At 38.6% G+C, this 22,319-nt stretch overlaps 1 protein-coding gene across 1 annotated transcript; it reads left to right on the forward strand.

Annotated features, from left to right (window-relative positions):
* Positions 1-1,050: 1,050 nt before the first annotated feature.
* LOC120116566 (L-ascorbate oxidase homolog) lies at positions 1,051-2,925 on the forward strand. The gene is made up of 3 exons (XM_039137021.1): positions 1,051-1,316; positions 1,414-2,520; positions 2,610-2,925. Exons 1-3 carry the CDS (start codon positions 1,066-1,068, stop codon positions 2,908-2,910), a joined length of 1,659 nt encoding a protein of 552 aa, XP_038992952.1. The 5' UTR covers positions 1,051-1,065; the 3' UTR covers positions 2,911-2,925.
* Positions 2,926-22,319: the final 19,394 nt, after the last annotated feature.

Below are 22,319 nucleotides of genomic sequence, written 5' to 3' on the forward strand. Positions count from 1 at the left end.
CTTGCTTGCACACTTTATATTTTCTATACAATAAATCCCTTTGCCCACACATATATCTACGAAAATGCTTAAGGGAGCAAAGGTTGCTACTAATAATATCCATGATAATGTAATTTCAATAGGGTCCAACAAGAATATATAAGATGCAGCACTGAATATTTGTCGAAAATGAATCATTAAAAAAATAGAGAAATGAGACTTTTATACAATTAATTTAGTATTATCAGAACTGTCAGATCAGATTTTCAAAAATCATACTCATTTTTTCGATTCGATTTCAAGTATTTATTATTTTCTCTTAAAATTTAGTTTTATTCTCCGTACGGATAAAAAAAACTCTAATCAACTCCCCCTGAAAGGGAAAAGAAATCTAATTAAAGCCATATTTCCCCTTCCTTTTACTCTTTAGTTTCAATGTTTTACGCTTTTTGATACAATAATTCAAGGATTTTCTGAATTCTTTTAGTCATAGATGTATTCTTTCTTTGTTCTTTTAGCTTCAATGTCTAGGCGCTTTCCATATTACAGTTCTGAAAATTTTTGGGCTTTTAGTTCTAAAGGTACCTTTTTTTTGGCACATTTAGCTTTAACATTATGCATTTAGTTATAAATTGTTGTAACACGAATTAAATGGATTAAATCCTCCAATCAAGTGTCGACATGTGGTATGATTTGATTCAAAGATTAAATTTATTTCAATAAAATGTTTTAATATAGGCTTGTTAACAATGTTTATTCAATAAAGGAAGTCAATGCCTCCTTAATACATTTTTCTAATAAAAGTTCACATTGTTATCGTTTTTATATTGAAAAACAAAAAAAATGGTGGAAATGATACATAACCAAAATCACTATTTATGCTAAAAATGGTATGAGCATAAACAAACAAAAAAAGAGCGTAATGAACGGATACGGAGAGAAACAATGAATGGTGGAAAATGATAGTGAAAGAGGTAATTTATTGTATAAAAGGGTAGTCATAGGTGCAATCTAAAAACAACTCAAGCGATATCTTCCATTAGTAGGAGATAAAGAGTTGTACACTAATAATTTGCATAGTAAGAAATGGATCGGATAAAGTTTATATCGATGTTATTATGTGTTTGTGTTGGGTCGATGTTTATGGTCGAATGTGGAGATCCTTATATTTTTTTCGAATGGCATGTTACGTATGGCACTGTTTCTCCTTTGGGAGTTCCGGTGAAAGGTATTCTTATTAATAATGAATTTCCCGGCCCGAACATAAACTCTACCACAAACAACAATGTCGTGGTCAATGTATTTAATAATCTTGATGAGCCATTCCTCATAACATGGTAAGTAACTATGACTCTTGAACAAAGGATAGTTTTCTATTTGATTATTCTAATAAATGATTGAGGTAGTTATTTTTGGAAATGGGATTTGTTGCAGGCACGGTATCCAGCAGAGGAAGAATTCATGGCAAGATGGTGTGTTGGGAACTAATTGTCCAATCCCCCCCGGGACAAATTACACGTATCATTTCCAGGTGAAGGATCAGATTGGCAGCTACATGTACTATCCTGTCACTTCTATGCATAAGGCCGTTGGTGGTTTTGGAGGCCTTCGCATTAATAGTCGTGCAATGATTCCCGTCCCATACGACCCTCCAGCTGATGACTATACCTTAATGATTGGAGATTGGTTTAACAAAGGACACACCGAACTGAAGAAAATACTCGATAGCGGCCGCAACCTCGGCAGAGCTGACGGTGTCCACATTAATGGGAAAGTGGCAAAAGGTGATGGTAAAGACGAACCTCTCTTCACCATGGAAGGTGGCAAAACCTACAGATATAGGATTTGCAATGCTGGATTAAAGACTTCTCTCAACTTCAGGTTCCAAGGCCACACCATGAAACTAGTTGAGATGGAAGGTTCTCACACAGTTCAGAATGACTATGAGTCGCTTGATGTGCATGTCGGACAGTGCTACACTGTGCTCGTCACGGCCGACAAAGAACCAAGGGATTACTATGTTGTTGTCTCTTCTCGTTTTACCAAACGAGAGTCTACAGCAATGGGCATCATCCGCTACATGAATGGTAAAGGAGGACCCTCATCTGACATTCCTAAGCCACCTATTGGTTGGGCTTGGTCTCTCAATCAATTCCGCACCTTTCGTTGGAACCTTACTGCTAGTGCTGCAAGGCCTAACCCTCAGGGATCCTACAAATATGGTGGCATTAACATTACCCGTACCATCACGCTGGCTAACACCGCTGAGAGGGTAGATGGAAAGCTTCGATATGCAATTAATGGAGTCTCCTTTGTGGAGCCAACCACTCCTTTGAAACTTGTGGAATACTACGGAGTTGCTGACAAGGTTTTCAAGTATAATAATATTCCAGATGAGCCACCAGCTGAAATCTCCAAAGTAGCTCTAGAATCTATTGTCCTCAACATGACACACAAAAGCTTTGTGGAAATTATATTCGAGAATCGTGAAACAGCCCTTCAATCTTGGCACGTCGATGGCTATGCATTCTTCGCTGTGGCGTAAGCGTTGGAAATCTAACTAAGACTGTACCTTTTAATATAATCATTTGATATGAATAATGACTTGTTTTTACAATGATTGTTTGCAGCGTAGAGATAGGGAAATGGAGTCCAGAAAAGAGGATGAACTACAATCTTCTAGACGCGGTGAGCAGGCACACCATTCAGGTGTTCCCACATTCATGGGCTGCTATCCTTATATCTCTTGACAACTGCGGGATGTGGAACATCAGGTCCGAGATATGGGACAGGCATTACCTTGGACAACAACTTTATATTAGTCTTCTTTCCCCTAATCGTTCTGTGAGAGACGAGTACAACTTGCCCGACGACGTAATGACTTGCGGTGTAGTAGAAGGCATGGCAAGGCCTCCACCGTTTAGCAGTTAAATTAACCTCATTTATGTGTGCCTAATTTCCGTTTAAATGCATATTAAACGGAGTGGGAGAGTACGAGGAAGTTTGAGTTTCAAACAGTGTTTGTAATTCCTAATGATGTCGTCTATATGAACTTAAAAATATATTATGTGTCAGATCCTGATTATATAACAATTTTTTAATAAAATAAATATTAAAAATATATATTAATAGAGATTTTAAATTTCAAAAACAAATAAAAAATATTGTCTGAATATTTTATTTTCAATTAATTATTAAATTTTTTATCATAAATTATAAAAAAAATTAATAAATTCCGACATAGGCGGGAGGATAATACATAGTATTTTTTTAGTAGTATGAGGTAATTAAATGTAGTATTTATTTATAATAATTTTTATCTATTGATAACGAATACAAATTCTTCAGACACAACTATTCAAACTTATAATCTTAAAGGAGAACAATAATTTTCTTTAACCATAAAGATCATTCAATGAGTTCAACATTAGTTAATTTTGTTTTTACAAAAACATTAGTTAATTTTTTTTTATAAATCTGAAGTAAATACAAGACATTATATGTTCAAAAATTCAACCAATTGACAATGAATGTTTATACTCCTGTCGGTCTTCTCCATACGATTAAGTTTAAACTATTATATATGATTTTAATTAATATAATAATAAACTTAATTTTTAATATTTATATATTATATAATTTGATCTAAGAAATCAATAATATTATATTTTTAAATATTGTATTTAAAATGATTGATTCACTCATTGGTTCAAATGTTGACTTGAGATTTGTATCTAAAAAGATATTAAAGAACAAGCAGTAAAAGGGTTCGATTGAAGTATTTATTCGGATTAATTTAAAATTTAGACTTGATACAATTGTTAGACAATTTTATTTTTTATTTTTTAATTGAAAGAAGCTTTAAAGACTAAGGCTACTGGAGTTGATCAATGAGCTTCGCGTTCCACCAGATAAGCAACGCCGGTTGAAGGTGTCTCGAAGTAGGTGGCATCAGACAGACCGAAAGGAGCCATTTTGGAGAGACTATCAGCAACACAATTTTTAGATAGTGGAATCCAGCTTTATAGTTTATATTTGTTTTTAATAAATTTTTATTTATGGAACTAAATTTTTATTTTCAAAATAGTATATTAATATTAGTATATTAAAAGATAATTGTAAAATATATAAATATAATATTTTAGACGTATTATGATTTTTGAATAAGAGATCATGCTCGCGACAGCCGCAACATATTACGTAACGTTCGCAACATCCGCAACTGTAACACCGCAACCACATCTGCAACAAAACCCACAACCGTAATTTAATACTATGCGTCCATAGACTTCGCACCTGAGGGCAGTCGCGCAAGACATGCAGAATTGATTCATGAGTAGCAGGACAAGAACGACAAAAGGAATCCGATGACATATTTCGGTGGAACCTTTCGCTACTCGTCATATGTTTTTGCTTAATGGAGAGCCAAAGAAATAGCCGAAGTCGTTGCGCAATGGGGAGAGCCCAGATGAACTTCCAGACGCTGTTGGAATCATTCCGGCAGTGGCGTAAAATATTGCAGTAAGCGGAGCGTATGCAGAAGCCGCAACACAATGGCATCATCATTGTCTGAATCAATACGAGTGCGCACGTTAACATCTGTGCCAATGTCGTAGGGGTGAATAGAGACGAAATTATGTTTACGTTCCATTACCGTCAGAGGTAACAACATTACGAACAAGCAAGTCATCGGTAATTAAAGAATAATCTAGTGCATAGTTTCGCCAAGGACCCAAAGAAGGCACCCAGTTGTCATTCCAAAAGACACAAGAAGATCCGTTTCCAATCGACCATTCCAGGCACGATAAAAGAGAAGACCAAGCCTTCGACAGTCCTCGCCAAAGAGGAGAGCAGACTGGTCGATGGATCGATAAGGGAAAGACATCAAAACTTTGTATTTTTAACGGAGAATTTTGCCCCGATAAGAGTTCTTGCTCGTTAGAAGGTTATAACCAAGTTTCATCATAAACACCATTTTTTTCATGAAGGCAAACTGTTTCCCATTTAACAAGAGACGCTTTCGGAGTTGAAGTTGTAAAACCCCAAATAAAGCGACGGATACACACTTTATCTCCTTACAGATCTGGTTGGGAAAAAACATAGTTTGCATAAAATATATCGGGATCGCGCTAAACACCGAGTTAGCAAGAGTGAGACGGCCGACTAAGGATAAGGTTTGGGCAGCCTACCCCGAAAGCTTGTTGCGGATCATGTCCATGATAAATGTTTAATCCGATAAAGTGGGACGTTTGTGAAACACTGGGACTCCTAGGTATTTCCCAATGGAGTCAACTTCTTGAAACCCAAGCTTAGCCACGACAAAGCACGATCAATAAGGCTAGTATTGGAGAAAATATTAGTCTTGGCCTTACTAACCTTATGTCCGAAGTAGTAGCCAAAGTCAGAGAGTATGGAGTCAATAACAAAGGCTTGTTTGTCATTTGCTCTCGCATATAAAACAAGGTCATCGTCAAAAAAGAAATGAGAGACATGTAAATCTTGCGACGAAATAAATAGGTCAAGATAAGAACAAATAAATAGGTCAAGAGGAGATCTCCATGATGGATTCCCCACTTAGGGGTAACAATACGAGATAAGAATCCATTCCACTGGATTGCATGGTAGAAGTGGTGATGCAGTGCATAATAATTTGGATAAGTCTATTGGGGATGCTGATTTCCAAGAGGGTGTCCTTTAAAAAGTCCTATCGAATTTTATCAAACGCCTTCTCAAGGTCTACTTTGATGGTCATCTAGCATTTTTGGCCTTTGACTTGGCGCATGGAGTGGATGATTTCCTGGTTGATAACAATATTTTCAGTGATAAAGCGGCCCAGAATGAAGCTTGTTTGGTTCGGAGAAACAAGAAGCGGGATGAAGTTTTGGAGTCGACGAACAATGATGGTTGATAACAATATTTTCAGTGATAGAGTGGCCCAAAATGAAGCTTGTTTGGTTCAGAGAAACAAGGAGCGGGATGATGCTCTGGAGTCGACGAACAATGATTTTGGTGATGATTTTGTAAGCGATGGTACATAGACTTATAGGCTGAAAGTCAGAAAAAGTCTCAGACACCGATTTTTGCGGGATAAGAGCGAGGATAATGTGGTTCAAAGAATGTTCAGTGGTATTTCCTTCGAAGACCTTATGAACCATACTACAAATCATATCGCCTACTACATACCATTGTGATTGAAAAAACTCCGCATAGAGGCCATCATGGCCGAGAACTTTAAGAGGTGTCATACTAAATAAAGCATCATGAATTTCAGTTTGAGATGGCACACTGTGGAGACGGCTTATTTCAACTGTTGGGATTGTCGGGAAGCATACAGTTGGCAAGAAAGACCCGCGAACTTCATGATCGACAGTGAAAAGTTATGAAAGAAGTTGGCATCCTTTCATCTTCATCATGGCACCATTCACCCGAAGGAGTTTTGAGGGCAAGAATTTTGTTTCGACGATTGCGAATTATAGTTTTCTAGTGGAAGTATTTAGTATTGCGGTCCCCTTGAGAGGCCCACTAAAGATGGGATCGTTGCTTCCATTAGCACTCCTCAACGTCGAGAGGGCGCTGAAGTCTAATCATTAATTCAGCTTCAAGATTAACCAAGAAACTAGTATGACGACACTCCAAGACGCGATGAACTCTTCTAAGCGATGCCATGGCTATCTTTTTCTTGGCGCCAAGATACCCGAAAGTAGAACGATTCCGTTCTTCGGCTACAGTAGTTAGTTTAGAGATAGTCTCCGAAAGAGAGGCAGAGAGATTCCAATTGTCTCAGACCATTCGGAGGAAGTCTTCGTGGGAGAGGCAACCTGAGAAATAGCTGAATTGTTTATTCTTAGAGATAGGATCGATGTTGCCCTCAATGAGAAGCATAGGACGATGATCGAAGCACATTCGAAAGGGATGGATGACATTGGATTCTGAGAAGTGCTTATCCCATTTAGAATTACAAATGACTCGATCCAACCTTACAGAAACGTGACCCCCAGACCAAGTAAATTGGGGTCCTTGGAAACCCATATCACGGAAGCCAAAATGGTAAATCAGGTTTTGGAAGCTTCTATAGGGACGAGAGGTGCCAGCCCCCATGTCGGTGGCTAATTGTAGCGTTAAAGTCGCCTAATACAATCCACGGTTTTGTAATCGATGAGGCAAATTGATAAAGCCAAGGCCAAAGATTCTTGCGTTTTGAGGCATTCGGGCTTGCATATACAACGTTTGCAAAGAGAGAGATATGATCAACAGTACTAGTAACATGGAAATGGACAAATTGAAAGTGGTTGCTGAGGGGGACAACCTTAAAAAAATCAGACCAGTAAACACAGATACCCCTAGAGAATCCGATGGCTTTAATTCGATGAGAATTCGAAAAGCCGATCGAATGAATAAAGGAATCCGCTTTTTGACCACTTATTCTTTGTTTAACAAAAGAAACGATATTTGAATTATGGTCACAAAGAAATTTGCGGATAACAGTAGCAAATTTTGGGTGGCCACACCCCTGTACATTCCAACAAAATATTCTGCAAATCATTAAAAAATATAAGAAAGAGATGAGAAGAAAAATGCTTAATCATGACTTCTGCAAGACCAACGGGACGATGAAAAGGCATGACCAGGTCCACATTCGATGAGTTAAGGGAACACAGGTTGAGTGCTACTGACTGGGTCCGGTGCCAATGGGTGTGTACTATCAGCCTTTATGGTGTCGTCCTTGGAGGAATTATTAGCGGCAAAACTTCCATCTTATATGTCCATAGGCATTACATTGGGATTAACATTTTCAAACAGACACGGTTGAGTGTTTCGATTTGTCCATCATCATGCTGAGATTGGGGTGGTCTAAGCCACGTGGGTTGCTGCTGGTTTGGCCAGAAAATTGAGTTTTGGGATGGTTGTTGGGAAATAAAATCGAGTAATTTCTCTATAACTAGATTAGTAAGAATACAAAATAAAAGCGGAATAATAACACCCAAAATTGATAACGGAGTTCGACCAATTATACCTACGTCTCCAGACTACTGCAGATCTTTTACTAAAGGGAGAAAATTTACAGGTGTTTACAAAACACTCACAGCTCACACACAAGAAAACTCTCTAAACTCTTTAGTATTGGGAGAAAGAAATGATTAGGGATGATTTTGAAGCTAAATGAGTTAGGGTATTTATAGTTGAAACTTAAGGATTAATCTTGTGAATACCCTAAAGTACAGAGACTAAATTTGGTAATTTCCCCTTACCCAAATTCAATAAAATCAGCTTCACCAATTTTGACCACCAAATTTTAACAAATGATGCACCCAAGTTTGACCAACAATCTCCCACTTGAAGACTGATTTTAATCTGTCTTCACACCTCGATCAATGCAGCAACATTTCTGGTCATGTTACTCTAGCATGCCAACTGAAGCTGAACACAACTTCAGTTTGTCCGTAGTCATCGTCTTTGTTAACATATCTGCCGGATTTTGAGCTCCAATATTCTTTTCAAGTTTCAAAATCCCATCTTCCAGAAGAGACTGGATAATATCACAATTGTATGTGCTTATTCCTGGAATGAAAAGACGGATTCTTTGCTAGATGGATAGCACTTTGACTGTCGCGATACAATACATTGTTTTCTTGTTTCTTGCCTAACTCTTCCAAGAAACTTTAGAGCCAAACCATCTCCTTACTGGCTTCCGTAACAGTGACATATTCTGCTTCAGTTGTGGAGAGAGCAACTATCTTCTGTAGTTGAGAAACCCAACTCACTGCGGTACCTCCTAGAGTATAGACATACCCTGTAGTGCTTCTTCTGATGTCAACATTTTCGACTAAGTCAGCATCTACATATCCTGTTAGTATCGTATTTTCACCTATGAAACAAAGTACTTTGTTTGTGGTACCCCACAGATATCTTAGGATCCATTTGACTGCTTCCCAGTATACCTTGCCCAGATTATTCATGTACCTGTTAACAACTCCCACTGCTTGAGCAATATCTGGTCTAGTACAAACCATGGCATACATCAGACTTCCAATTGCTGAGGCATACGGCACCTTCACCATGTGTGCATGTTCTTTCTCTGTCTTTGGTGACTGTTCTTTGGAGAGTCTAAAAAGAACACCTAAAGGTGTACTTATTGGTTTAGCATCTTGCATGTTGAACCTGAAGAGTACTTTGTTAATGTACTCAGCCTGTGATAACATCAAAGTCATCGACTTTGTGTCTCTCTTAATCCTCATCCCAAGAATCTGCTTTGCAGTACCCAGACCTTTCATTGCAAACTGCTTTGACAATTTTTGCTTCAAGTTTATAATCTATTGCACGTCTCAGTCTGCAACGAGCATGTCATCAACGTACAACAATAAAATAATGAAGTTGATGTCGAACTTCTTGATGTAGCAACAATGATCTGCTTGGCATCTGGTAATATCATTGCTACCCATGAAGCTATCGAACTTCTTGTACCACTGTATAGGAGCTTGTATTAAACCATACAAGCTCTTCTTCAACCTGCATACCAGGTATTTCTTGTCTGCCTCTATGAAGCCTTCTGGCTGCCTCATATAGATTTCTTCCTCCAAATCACCATGAAGAAAAGCTATCTTCACATCTAACTGCTCAAGATGTAGATTCTCTATAGCTACAATTTTCAACACCAGTTTGATTATAGACAGTTTCACGACTGGAGAGAAAATTTCATTGTAGTCAATACCTTTTTTTGCTGAAAACCTTTGACAATCAATATTGCTTTGTAGCATTTTCTCCCATCGTGCTCTTCTTTGATCATGTAAACCCACTTGTTATAGAGGGCTTTCTTGCATGGTGGTAATTCAGCTAATTCCCACATCTGATTTGACATAAGCGAGTCCATCGCATCTTTCATGGAAGACTCCCACTTGACTGAATCCTTCACCTGCATTGCTTCATCATAACACTCTGGTTTACCATTGTCAGTCAGCAACAAGTAGTGCAAAGAAGGCGAATAACGCTAGGTTAGTTTAGGAATTCTGGAGGAGCGTCTCAGCTCTGGTGTGCCTGGTTCATCTTGAACTGCTTCAAGGTGGATTTGAACATTATTTCCATAAATCTCCTCAAACTCAGTAAATTCTTTTGTTTCAGCTTTGGTATTGGAGCTACTTGATTCTATGGTTGACATGTCTTTGTACATCACATTCTCATTTAAATTGACATCTTTGCTTATGATGATCTTTCGATTTTCATAATCCCAAAAATGATAACCAAAATCATCACCACCATAACCAACAAAGACACAGTAATTGGACTCGGCATCAAGTTTGCTTCTTTCAGCATAATTTATGTGTACATAAGAAATACAAGCAAACACTCATAAGTGTGAAAGGTTTATTTCTTTTCTGCTCCAAACTTCCTCTGGTATTCCACCATCCAAGGGAACTGAGGGCCCACGGTTGATCAGGTAAGCTGCAGTGTTGATAGCTTCAGCCCATAGCAATTTAGCCAATCTGGCATGTATCTTCATGCTTCTGGCACGTTCATTCAGAGTTCTACTCATGTGCTCTACTACGCCATTCTACTATGGTGTCATGGGAATTATTTTCTTCATCTTGATCCTATTGTTTGCGCAAAATTCTCTGAATATACTATTTATGTACTCTCCTCCATTATCATACCTCAACCACTTTACTTTCAAACCAATCTCATTTTCCACCATGGCCTTCCATTTCTGAAGGTATCAAAGACTTCTGATTTCTTCTTCAGAAAATAAACCCACACATTCCTTGTAGAATCATCGATGAAGGTGACATAATATAGTGAGTCTGCAAGAGATGGAACTGGAGATGGTCTCCATACATCATTATGAACCAACTCTAACTTTTCAGCCTTGGTGTCTTTATAATATTTGCAAAACTGACTTTCTTTTGTTTTCCAAAGATGCAATCCTCACATTGTCTGACATCTATATTCTTTAGATCCGGTAGCTCCCCTTTTGACAAAAGTGTCTTCACCACTTTCTCGCTCATATGGCCAAGCCTTTGGTGCCATAGGTTTGATTTTCCATCAGCATCTGCTACTGCAATGGTATTATCTAAGTTTGAGGTTACATAGAGAGTATCGGTCTTCCTACCAAGTGTAATGACAAGTGCTCATTTGGTAATCTTCCATTCACAACCTGAAAAGGTTTTACAATATTCTTCTTCATCAAACTGTCCTACAGAAATCAAATTTCTTTTGAGGCCAGGAATATGTCTCACTCGTTTCAGCTTCCAGGTGGTCTGGTTTGGCAACTTTAATCGGATGTCTCCTTTTATAATGATCTTCAAGGTTTCATCATCAACTAGATGAACCTTCCCAAAATCACAACTGACATAGTTCTCCATGACTTCTTGGTATGGGGTCGAGTGGAAATATGCCCCTGAATCCAAGATCCATGATTCAATCGAACTGTTGATGCTTAGAATTATAGCATCACCTGTTTCCTCTATCATGTTGGCAGATTCTCATGCGCCGGTATCTTTCTTCGGTGCTCGACAATCTCTTTTAAAGTGACCCTTCTTGCCACAATTATAACAGTTAAAATATTTCTTTCCCTTTCTTGATTTTCCCCTTCTAGATTTCAATCTGCCATGATTTGGATTTCTTTCTGAAATTCTCCCTCTAGACTCCATGTGCAAGGCTGAGGAGTTTGATGCTTCACCCGATTCTCTCCGTCAAATTTCTTCACTCAATACCAGATCCCGAACATCGTCGAATTTTAATTTACTATTTCCCGATGAGTTACTGACTGTTGTAATAGTAGCATTCCAGATGTCTGGTAGAGATGATAAGAGAATTAAAGCTCGAGCTTCATTATCGAATTCAATTTCCACGTAACTCAACTGGGTTGTGATTGTGTTGAGTTTATTTAGGTGTTGAACCACTGATGCCCCTTCTGCCATCCGCAAATTGAATAATCGCCTCATCAAGTGAACTTTTTTTTAGGCCGATGGCTTCTCATACATAATGGAGAGAGATGCCATAAGACCCGCCATGGTTTTTTTGTTTTCTATGTTGAAAACAACATTACGAGATAATGTCAGTCGGATAACTCCAAGGTCTTGTTTGTCTAGAAGAGCCCAGCCTTCATCCTTCATACCCTCTGGTTATTCTCTTGAGAGATGTTGATATAGCTTTTTCTGGTACAAAAAATCTTCAATATGCATCTTCCAAAAGCCAAAGTCCACATCATCGAGCTTCTTAATTTTCACATTTCGTCTACAGCCATCGCTCCCACACGAATCTGGCTTCTTTTGGATCGTTTCTAACAATTCCTGTGAACCATCGTGTATTAGAACACCTCAATTGATAAACTCGTATCGCTGAACAAATTTTACTATTCACAAAATTCACTATTCACATGAATAGTTAAAAAACTGACAAAATTCACCACCAAAACTCTTGATACCAATTATTAGGAAATAAAAACGAGTAATTTCTATATAACCAGATTAGCGAGAATATGAAATAAAAGCGAAATAATAACACCTGAAATTGATAACGGAGTTCGGGCAATTATGTCTACGTCTCCAGACTACTGTAGATCTTTTACTAAAGGGAGAAAATTTACAGGTGTGTACAAAACACTCACAACTCACAAGAAAACTCTCTAAATTCTTTAGTATTGGAAGAAAGAAATGATTTGGGATGATTTTGAAGCTAAATGGGTTAGGGTATTTATAGTTGAAGCTTAAGGACTAATATTTTAAATACCCTAAAGTACAGAGACTAAATTTGGTAATTTCCCCTTTCATAAATTCAAAAAAATCAGCTGCCTACCTTACCCAAATCCAACAAAATTAGCTCCACCAATTTTGACCACGAAATTTCAACAAATGATGCACCCAAGTTTGACCAACAATGAGTAATACATGTGTTAACTTCCTAAAAAGGCTACTTTTAAGGCATTTTTCACTTAAGTTATTGTTTGTCTAAAAGCTCATTTTAGGATCATATAGTTGCATATAGTTGCATTTGTGGTGGTAGTGCTATTTTATTTCTTAATGATGCTGCTTGAAGGAAATGTGCAGTTTGTCTGTGGTTTGCAGGGAATAACAAGCAAAAAGGACTAGATTGGAAGTAATGTCACGACATCACACGTTGCTGAAGCAGATTGAAATGCCTTGGCATTTCTGGGGCAGAAAATAACAAAAAGATACAGCTGTACGAGGACAGCTGGCTCTGCACGTGAAATGATTGTTATAACCGCCTGCCAGGGCTGCTATGGGACCACTGCCACCTGGAGGATAAGGTTCACGCATTACATGTGATTCTAGGGGTATAAGGGGTATTTTACACCCAACAACCTCATCATTACCCCTAGATATTTTTATTATATATTACACCTCAAGGGAGACAATACAAAAGACGTGAAGAGGCACACGTATAGAGCAGAAAAAAATCAGATTTTTATTTTCCTTTTCCTTTTCTTTTTCCTTGGGTTTTCCTCCATTGATAAAGCTCCAAGGAGTGGCGAGCTAGGTGCTGAGAGGAGCTAGCGAGATAAGGTGATTCGTGGTGGCCGAGGAGACCTCCGGTGGCACGTCGAAGGTTACTTCTCACTTCTTTTTTTGCTATTATTTTTATATTTATTTGTGGGTTGTTGGAACGAATATTTGCATGACTTTGTGTTTGGATATTTCGAACCCCACCATTAACTAACTTATTTGGTGGTGGTTGGTTTAATGGATGTTTAGACTTTATTTTAATGGTATATTTAAGTTTATTTTGGTTCTTTATTTACTTTTCTTATGAATGCTTCACCATCTAGGCTTGTAAGAGGCATGGAAATGTCCATTTCTTAGATTAAGTTTAGGTATTCAGGAGAAACCTAAGCTAAAAATACTTGTAAGTATTCGAGAGAACCACAAGACAAGATCCTCATAAGCAATGGGTTATAGTATTTTCAAGGGGCTTTGAACCGGCCTAGGCATATTATAACCTAATCCCTTAGATCTCAGGAGAGACTAGGATAGGATTTCAACGACTAAAAAGGGTGTCTTTATCAATAGGGTAGGCTGGCCAACATCATTGAGTGAGAGCAGATGCCTTGGCATCCTATTCTGTTAGGTTCCTTTGAGAACATTTTAGGAAAGCCCTGTCGAGCAAGTAAAGATTAGATAGCTTAAATATGCCTGAGAGATAAGTTTAGCATCCTTAAATCAATCCCTACCATTCATTCCATTGGAAGCTTGTCACGTGAGGATTATCTTCTTTTCATTTTATTTGTTGTTTATTTACTATTTATTTACCATTTTTCATTGCCTCGATATTGCACCATTTTCAACACTAAACATCTTATCTTTCCACTCATTTCCATCTGCTACACCATCAGACCTTTCATCTACATCCGCCTTCATACACTTTTCATTTGCCGTGACATTTATATATATAAAGACTAACTATACATAGATAGATTAGTGCTTAGCTTTGGTTAGACTTTTGTAATTTCGCCCAATCCTGTGGAGATGATACTCACTCATCATTATATTACTTGAACGATTGTGTATACTTGCACATTATCTGCATATATTTTATAGTACTCACTCATGCGGACATGTTTTTGGCGCCGTTGCCAGGGATTGGTAGCCTGAAGTGATTTAGTTTTGCCAGAGCATTTTATTTTGTCTTGCATTTTTATTTTTGTATAGTTTACTTTATATTTTTTGTTTAATCATTTTTCAGGTTTATTTAGTGTATGCCTAGAAGAAATTCTGAAGAGCCTTTGGAACCGATAGAACCTGAGATTGAAAGACTCTTTAGACAAAGGAGACGTGCTCAAAGCGCTCGAGGAAATATGTATCAGATTGGAAACTAAGGCATTGGTCAGGTTGATGGAAATCAGAATGACGAGGCATTAGATAATGTTGATCCTGCTGTTAGGTCGCGCGTTATTCGTGATCACTTAAATCCGATGCTGGATGATCTGAATCCTGGAATTGTTGTACCCGAAATTCAAGCTGCACATTTCGAGCTGAAACCAGTCATGTTCAACATGTTGAATTCTATTGGGAAGTTTGGGGGTATGCCAAATGAAGATGCCAAGCAACACATTTGAAATTTTCTGGAAGTTTGTGATTCTTTTCACCAAGAATGAGTGCATGAGGATTTTCTGAAATTAAAGTTATTTCCGTATTCATTGCGTGACCGAGCAAGGGCTTGGTTGAGTGGTGTACCACCCGGTTCGATGGAATCACAGGTTGATCTTTGCAAGAGTTTCTTATTGAGGTACAACCCACCGAACATGAATACGCAGCTAAGGAATGACATATCATCTTTTTGACAGGGCGACGACGAATCCATGTATGAGTGTTGGGATCGTTATAAGAGTTTGCTTCGAAAGTGTTCAAATCATGGTTTACACGATTGGACTCAAGTAGTCATGTTCTATAACGGAGTTAATGCACCCACGAGGATGTTACTTGATGCCTCGACAAATGGGACATTGTTGGATAAATCACCTACTAAGGCATTTTCTATCTTGGACAGAATTGCTAATAATGATTATCAGTTTCCTTCCTTAAGACTTGGGAGTAGGAGGAGAGCACCTGGAGCATTTGAGTTAGATACTAAAGATTCGGTGTCCGCTCAACTCTCAACTATCACCAATATGCTAAAAAACTTACAACGCTCTACTGAGGTGAAGGAAGTGAAAGCAACTAGCTTGGCATGTCTGTTATGCCAAGGCAATCATCATGAAAGCGAATGCCCGAGTAATCACGAGTCCATCAACTTTGTAGCCAATATCAATCGAGGCAGCAACAATCCTTACTCTAACACTTATAATGCTGGATGGCATCAGTACCCTAATTTCTCATGGGGAAATCAAGGAGCCCACAATGCTAATCACTCTACTCGGCAGCAGAATCACAATGAGCCTCAAGGTTACCAGAATGCTATGCCATGGCATAATGCTAACAAATGAGCTTCAACTTTAGCAAGCATGAGTTCCTTGGAAGCTACGATTCAAGAGTTCATATCTACTACGAAGACAATGCTGCAAGACCATTCTACTTCAATTAAGAATCAAGGAGCTTTACTTCATAGTCAAGGCCCCTTACTTCAAAGCCATAGCTCGTCCTTGAGAGCTTTGGAAGGTCAAGTTGGTCAGATTGCTACGGCATTGCAAGAGCGTCGACAAGGATGTTTGCCAAGTGATACTGAAGTCACTAAAGGGCATGGAAAGGAGCATTGCAATGTGTAAACTCTTAGGAGTGGAACATAAATCAATCAACAAGTTAAAGCTAGTGGGGCACAACATGATGAATATATTCCCACTAATGTCAAAGGTGAAGCTGAATTGCATGATGATAGCAGTACTGAGAAGGACAAGGAGAAGGATTCTGTTAAGGCACCAGATTCTAATGCCAAGGCAAAAGCAATTCCTACTACTGCAGTTAAGGAAGATAGACCTCCACCACCCTTTCCGCAAAGATTGAAGAAGCACAATGATGAAGTTCAGTTCAAGAAGTTCGTGGACATTCTTGATCTGCTCCATATCAATGTACCTTTCTTGGAAGCTGTTGAACATATTTCGATGTATGCCAAATTTTTGAAGGAAATCTGTACCAAGAAGAGGAAAGTAGAGACTGTTGCCACGGCAACAGAATTTTGTTCTTCATTGAGTAAGTTACCGCCAAAGCGAAATGATTCGAGCAGCTTCATAATTCCTTGTTCAATTAGAGCTAATTTTGTTGGAAAGGCACTGTGTGATCTTGGTTCAAGTGTCAACTTAATGCCGAAATCTATATTCTTGAAACTTGGCATAGGAGATGCAAGACCCACCTCGGTTATTTTACAACTTGCCGATAGATCCCATGTGAAACCTAAAGGGAGAGTCGAGGATGTCATAGTGATGGTGGATAAGTTTGTGTTTCCAGTCGACTTCTTAATTCTGGACTGCGAAGTTGATGCCAAGGCACCGATTATTCTGTGAAGACCTTTCTTATCCACTGAACGTATATTGATAGACTGTGAAAAAGGTGAACTTACCATGAGAGTGGCTGATCAGTGTGTGACTTTCAATGTGTTTCGAACGCTCAAATATGTTGATGACACTGAAGAATGCCAATACATTTCTAAATTGAACTCTGTAATTGAAGAAGAGATTGAACATCTTTGGAAGAACAATTTCATTCAGCTAGAAGAAGTGGAATATTTGGTGAATGATGAAAGCTTAGTGGAGTCCGATGACTTTCCAATTTTGGAGGAGCAATCTAGCTTACTACAAGCTAGATCAGGTATAAATTTTGAACCTCTAAATTTTGATGAATTTATTCCTCCTAAGCCTTCATTATTGCATGCACCAACTTTAGAGCTTAAAACTTTGCCAGTGCATCTTAAATATGTTTACTTAGGTAGCAATGAGACTTTACCAGTGATTATTTTCGTTAACCTCACTACTAATCAAGAGAAAAGTTTGTTAAGTGTTTTGATACAGCATAAGAAAATAATTTGTTGGACTATGACCAACTTGAAAGGCATTAGTCCTATGATCTGCATGCACAAGATTCTGCTTGAAGATTGGCACATCAATTCAATTGAACCACAAAGAAGACTCAACCCTATTATAAAGCAAGTGGTGATGAAAGAAATTCTGAAATGGCTTGATGCTGGAGTGATTTACCCTATCTCTAATAGCTCATGGGTGAGCCCTGTCCAGTGTGTTTCGAAGAAAGGGGGCACTACTGTGGTTACTAATGAGTATAATGAGCTATTACCCACTCGCACTAATACTGGATGTAGGATATGCATGGACTATCAAAAAATCAACAAGGCTACAAAGAAGGATCTTTTTCCTCTACCTTTCGTCGACCAAATGTTGGATCGATTGGTCGGCAAAGCATTCTATTGTTTATTGGATGGGTATTCGGGGTACAATCAAATTACCATCGCACCAGAGGACCAAGAAAAGACTACATTCACTTTTCCCTATGACACTTTTGCCTTTAGGAGGATGTCTTTTGGACTCTGTAATGCCCCGACAACGTTTCAGCGGTGTATGCAAGCCATATTTTCAGACATGATTGAGGATTTTCTGGAGATCTTCATGGACGACTTTTCTGTTTGTGGGGATGATTTTGAATGATGCCTCGACAATCTAGCAAAAGTTCTCAAACGATGCGAAGAGGCTGAGTTGATCTTAAATTGGGAGAAATGTCACTTCATAGTGACTGAAGGCATTGTATTAGGCCACAAAAATTCACACAAGGGTATTGAGGTGGACAAGGCGAAGATTGAAGTAATTGAAAACTTGCCACCACCAACTTCGATAAAGGGGATAAGAAGTTTTATTGGACATGCTGGATTCTATAGAAGGTTTATCAAAGACTTCTTCAAGATTTCTAAGCCCTTATGCACATTGCTTCAGCAAAATCAACCCTCTGCGTTTGACGAGTTATACCTCAACGCATTTACTGAGCTGAAAAGACAATTGATCTCGTCACCCATTGTAGTTCCTCCCGATTGGACATCACCATTTGAGCTGATGTGTGATGCAAGCGATTATGCCGTAGGAGCTGTTTTGGGGTAACACCGAGGTAAAATCTTTCATGTTATTTATGATTCTAGCTGCACTTTAAATGAAGCACAGTTGAACTATACTACCACTGAGAAAGAATTACTTGCCGTTTTATTTGCTTTTGATAAATTTAGACCTTACCTAATAGGCACAAAGGTTATTGTTCACACTGATTATTCGACCATAAAATACTTAGTGAACAAAAAGGATGCCAATCCTAGACTTATTAGGTGGATCTTACTTTTGCAAGAATTCAACTTAGAAGTGGTAGATAGAAAAGGAACTGAAAATCAAGTTGTTGATCACTTATCTAGGCTAGAGAACAATTCTGAATTCCATGAAACTATATATATCCAAGAGGAATTTCCTGCTGAGAAGCTTTTATATGTCGCGACAATTCCGTGGTACGCTGACCTTGTTAATTTTCTTGTTAGTGGAATTCTGCCTTTTGATTTAGATAGTCAGGCTAAAATAAAGTTCAAGCTCGATGCAAGGCACTATTTTTTGGATGATCCATATTTGTTCAAGCATTGTGCCGATCAGCTCATTAGGCGATGTATACCCGAAGAGGAGCAACGTGATATTTTGTACCATTGTCATTCGGCCCCATGTGGAGGCCATTTTGGTGGAGCAAGGACTGCTGCTAAGGTCCTGCAATCAGGCTTTTACTAGCCAACTCTGTTTAAAGATGCCCAAGCATTTTACAAAGCTTGTGATCGATGCCAACGAACTGGAAACATCTCCAGACGTCATGAAATGCCACTGTAAAATATCTTGGAGATAGAGCTATTTGATGTGTGGGGCATCGATTTTATGGGACCATTCCCATCTTCTGAAGGAAAATTATATATCTTGCTTGCTGTGGCTTATGTGTCAAAGTGGGTGGAAGAAATAGCAACATCAAGGAATGACTCCAAGACCGTACTCAAGTTTTTGCATAAGTATATTTTCACTCGGTTTGGAGTACCTCGTGCTATTATTAGTGATGAAGGAACTCACTTTGATAACAAGTTGATTACCAAGGCATTAAAGAGATATGGAGTTTGACATAAGATTTCCACAGCATATCATCCGCAGACAAATGGCCAAGCAGAGATATCCAATTGAGAGATCAAGCAGATTTTAGAGAAAATGGTGAACCCAAGGTGTAAGGATTGGTCGCCAAAGTTGGATAAAGTACTTTGGGCGTACATAACATCGTTCAAAACTCCTTTGGGAATGTCACCATTCAAGCTAGTGTATGGTAAAGCTTGTCATCTCCCGGTTAAGCTTGAACATAAGGCGTATTGGGCCATCAAGCGACTAAATTTTGATGCTCAACTAGCTGGGGAACAAAGATTACTGGAGCTTAATGAAATTGAAGAGTTTAGAGCACAAGTATATGAGAATGCTCAGATATACAAGGAGAAAACCAAGAAGTGGCACGACCAGAAACTGATGACACGGCATTTTCATGTGGGGGAACGAGTCTTGCTTTACAACTCCAGACTCAAACTCTTTCCTGGGAAGCTCAAATCTCGATGGTCAGGACCATTTGAGGTGCATTATGTCTACCCCCATGGAGCTGTTGACATCAAGAGAATAGACAATGAGACGATATTCAAGGTCAATGGCTAGCGTTTAGAAGCCTACAATGGAGTTCCACCACCGCACAACAAGGACGTGTTACGTTTGCACGATGTTGAAGCGTGCTAAGAGGAGAACCAAAATTTGATGCCCAAGGCATTGAATTTGTGTATGTGCATAAATAAAATTTAAAATTTAAAATTTAAACTTTTATTTTATTTTATTTTATTTTATTTTGCAATTAATTTTTGATATGATTTGTAGGAACCACATTGCTGCAAACCGTGCAGGGAGCGGTCACCCAAATGAAAGAAATGACAGCTCATTAATGGGAGAGATATTCTTTGATTTTATTTTTTTTAATTTATTTTGTTTCTCACATTTCTTTTCTCTCTCCAACAGTTTTGTCCCATCATCATCATTTCTTTTGGCAGTTTTTCCTTCCCCATATACGCATAACCCCTCCCCACCCACTAATTTCTCTCTTAACCATCCTATCACCCCATTTCCCTCCTAAACTTTTAACTTTTTCTTTTCTCTTTCTTCATTAACTTTTCTATTTCATTTTTAGTTTTTACTTTTTATCTCTCATATTCTTCATCTTCTTCACTCTTCTCTCTATAGCCAAAATTTCACAAAGCTTTTGAAAGCTACTTCCTTTTCCGTTTTTCTTACTTTACACCTGTTGAAAATGGTGCATTCAAGACCGGCTCCAACCGATGCTTCCGCTTGACAACAGTTTGAGGATGACGAGGCCAAGGCTCGATTACAAAACTTCAAGAACCCAAAACTCTTATTTGAGTTAGGTTTTATTTTTACCGAGGAGACCGATGGTGGCTTGGGACCTGATGTAATGGACATTGTTACGCCGCTCAAGTGGAAGAAGTTTGCGCGCCATCTGGGTTCTGTGAATGCTTCGTTGGTTAAGGAGTTTTACGCAAATATTTCTAAACCCAACCAACACTCCATTTTCGTCTGAGGTAAACAAATATGTTTTACACCCACTGCGATTAATAGGTATTTTCATTTGCAAGATGTAGTGGACGGGAATGTCGCGTTTGAAAATGAAGCCGACAGCCAGACTTATGATGACATTCTTGAGTATTTATGCTTTACAAACACTGAGTGGAATGGGCACCAAACAAGTAGATACTCGGTCAACAGAGAGCATCTTTAGCCGTGCGCTAAGTTATGGAATCACTTCCTTAAGCACAAACTCATGCCTACTTCTCACAATATGACGGTACCACTTTCACGCTTACTGCTCTTACATTCAATAATGGTATCCCGTCCTATTGATGTTGGTCGTATTATTGTTCAGCAAGTTCATGACTGCTTGAGTAAAAAGGCAAGTGCTTTAGTGTTTCCTAACTTAATTATTGCTTTGTGTCGTAAGAAAAAGGTCGAGGAAAATGCTTTTGATGAAATTTTACCTGGATTATCGGGCATTACTAGGGCTAGACTTCCACTGCTATTAGGAATTGAAAATCTCAAATCTAAAGACCTTGTTCATGATCAATCTGCAAGAACTAATGCCGAGGTAAAGTTACTTGCTCTCAAAGAAGTTGTGATGCAGACTCAGACTCATCTGCATGCTTTACACGGCGACATCCGCAATTTCTTCGGATATGTGAAGCAGAGAGATGCTGTGGTGGAATCGATGTTTCAAGAAATTATTCCCCACGGTCAACGAAATTTCCCTAGCTTCCCAGACAAAATTCTGCCAGCATTCAATGTCGAGGAATCTCTAGAGCCCGAACAAGATGGAGAAGATCCTCTAGTTGATAACCCAACTCCTAATCAGCACCGTTCTGACACCCCTAAATATCCACCCATTGTCCCTATCGAAGACACACCCAGTCCCGTTCATGCACCCGATCCCTCACCTGCACCACATAGTGGTCGACGCACCAAGACCACAGCTGGACGTAAGAATATTGTGTATTATTACTCTACTTCTTCAGAGTCCAGCCCAACACCCCTTCGCAAGCGCACTAGATGAGGAGCTGCTAGCACCTCCAAGGCAACACCACCATGCAAGCATTGAGGTACCTCACTTGCATTCATTTTTATTTATATTACATTTCATTGCACATCATATAGTTTATATTTAGATTAGTTCTCTTTAAGTATTGAGGACAATTCTTCCTTTAAGTTTGGGGGAGGTAGTGTTCTTAGTATGATATATGCATGATAGTATTAGCGTAGTATTATGCCATGGCATCAGTAAATGGTAGGATAGTTA

This window comes from Hibiscus syriacus, unplaced genomic scaffold, assembly GCF_006381635.1.
Source record: "Hibiscus syriacus cultivar Baekdansim isolate YM2019G1 unplaced genomic scaffold, ASM638163v2 tig00110299_pilon, whole genome shotgun sequence".
In the NCBI taxonomy this organism is placed as follows: Eukaryota; Viridiplantae; Streptophyta; class Magnoliopsida; order Malvales; family Malvaceae; genus Hibiscus; species Hibiscus syriacus.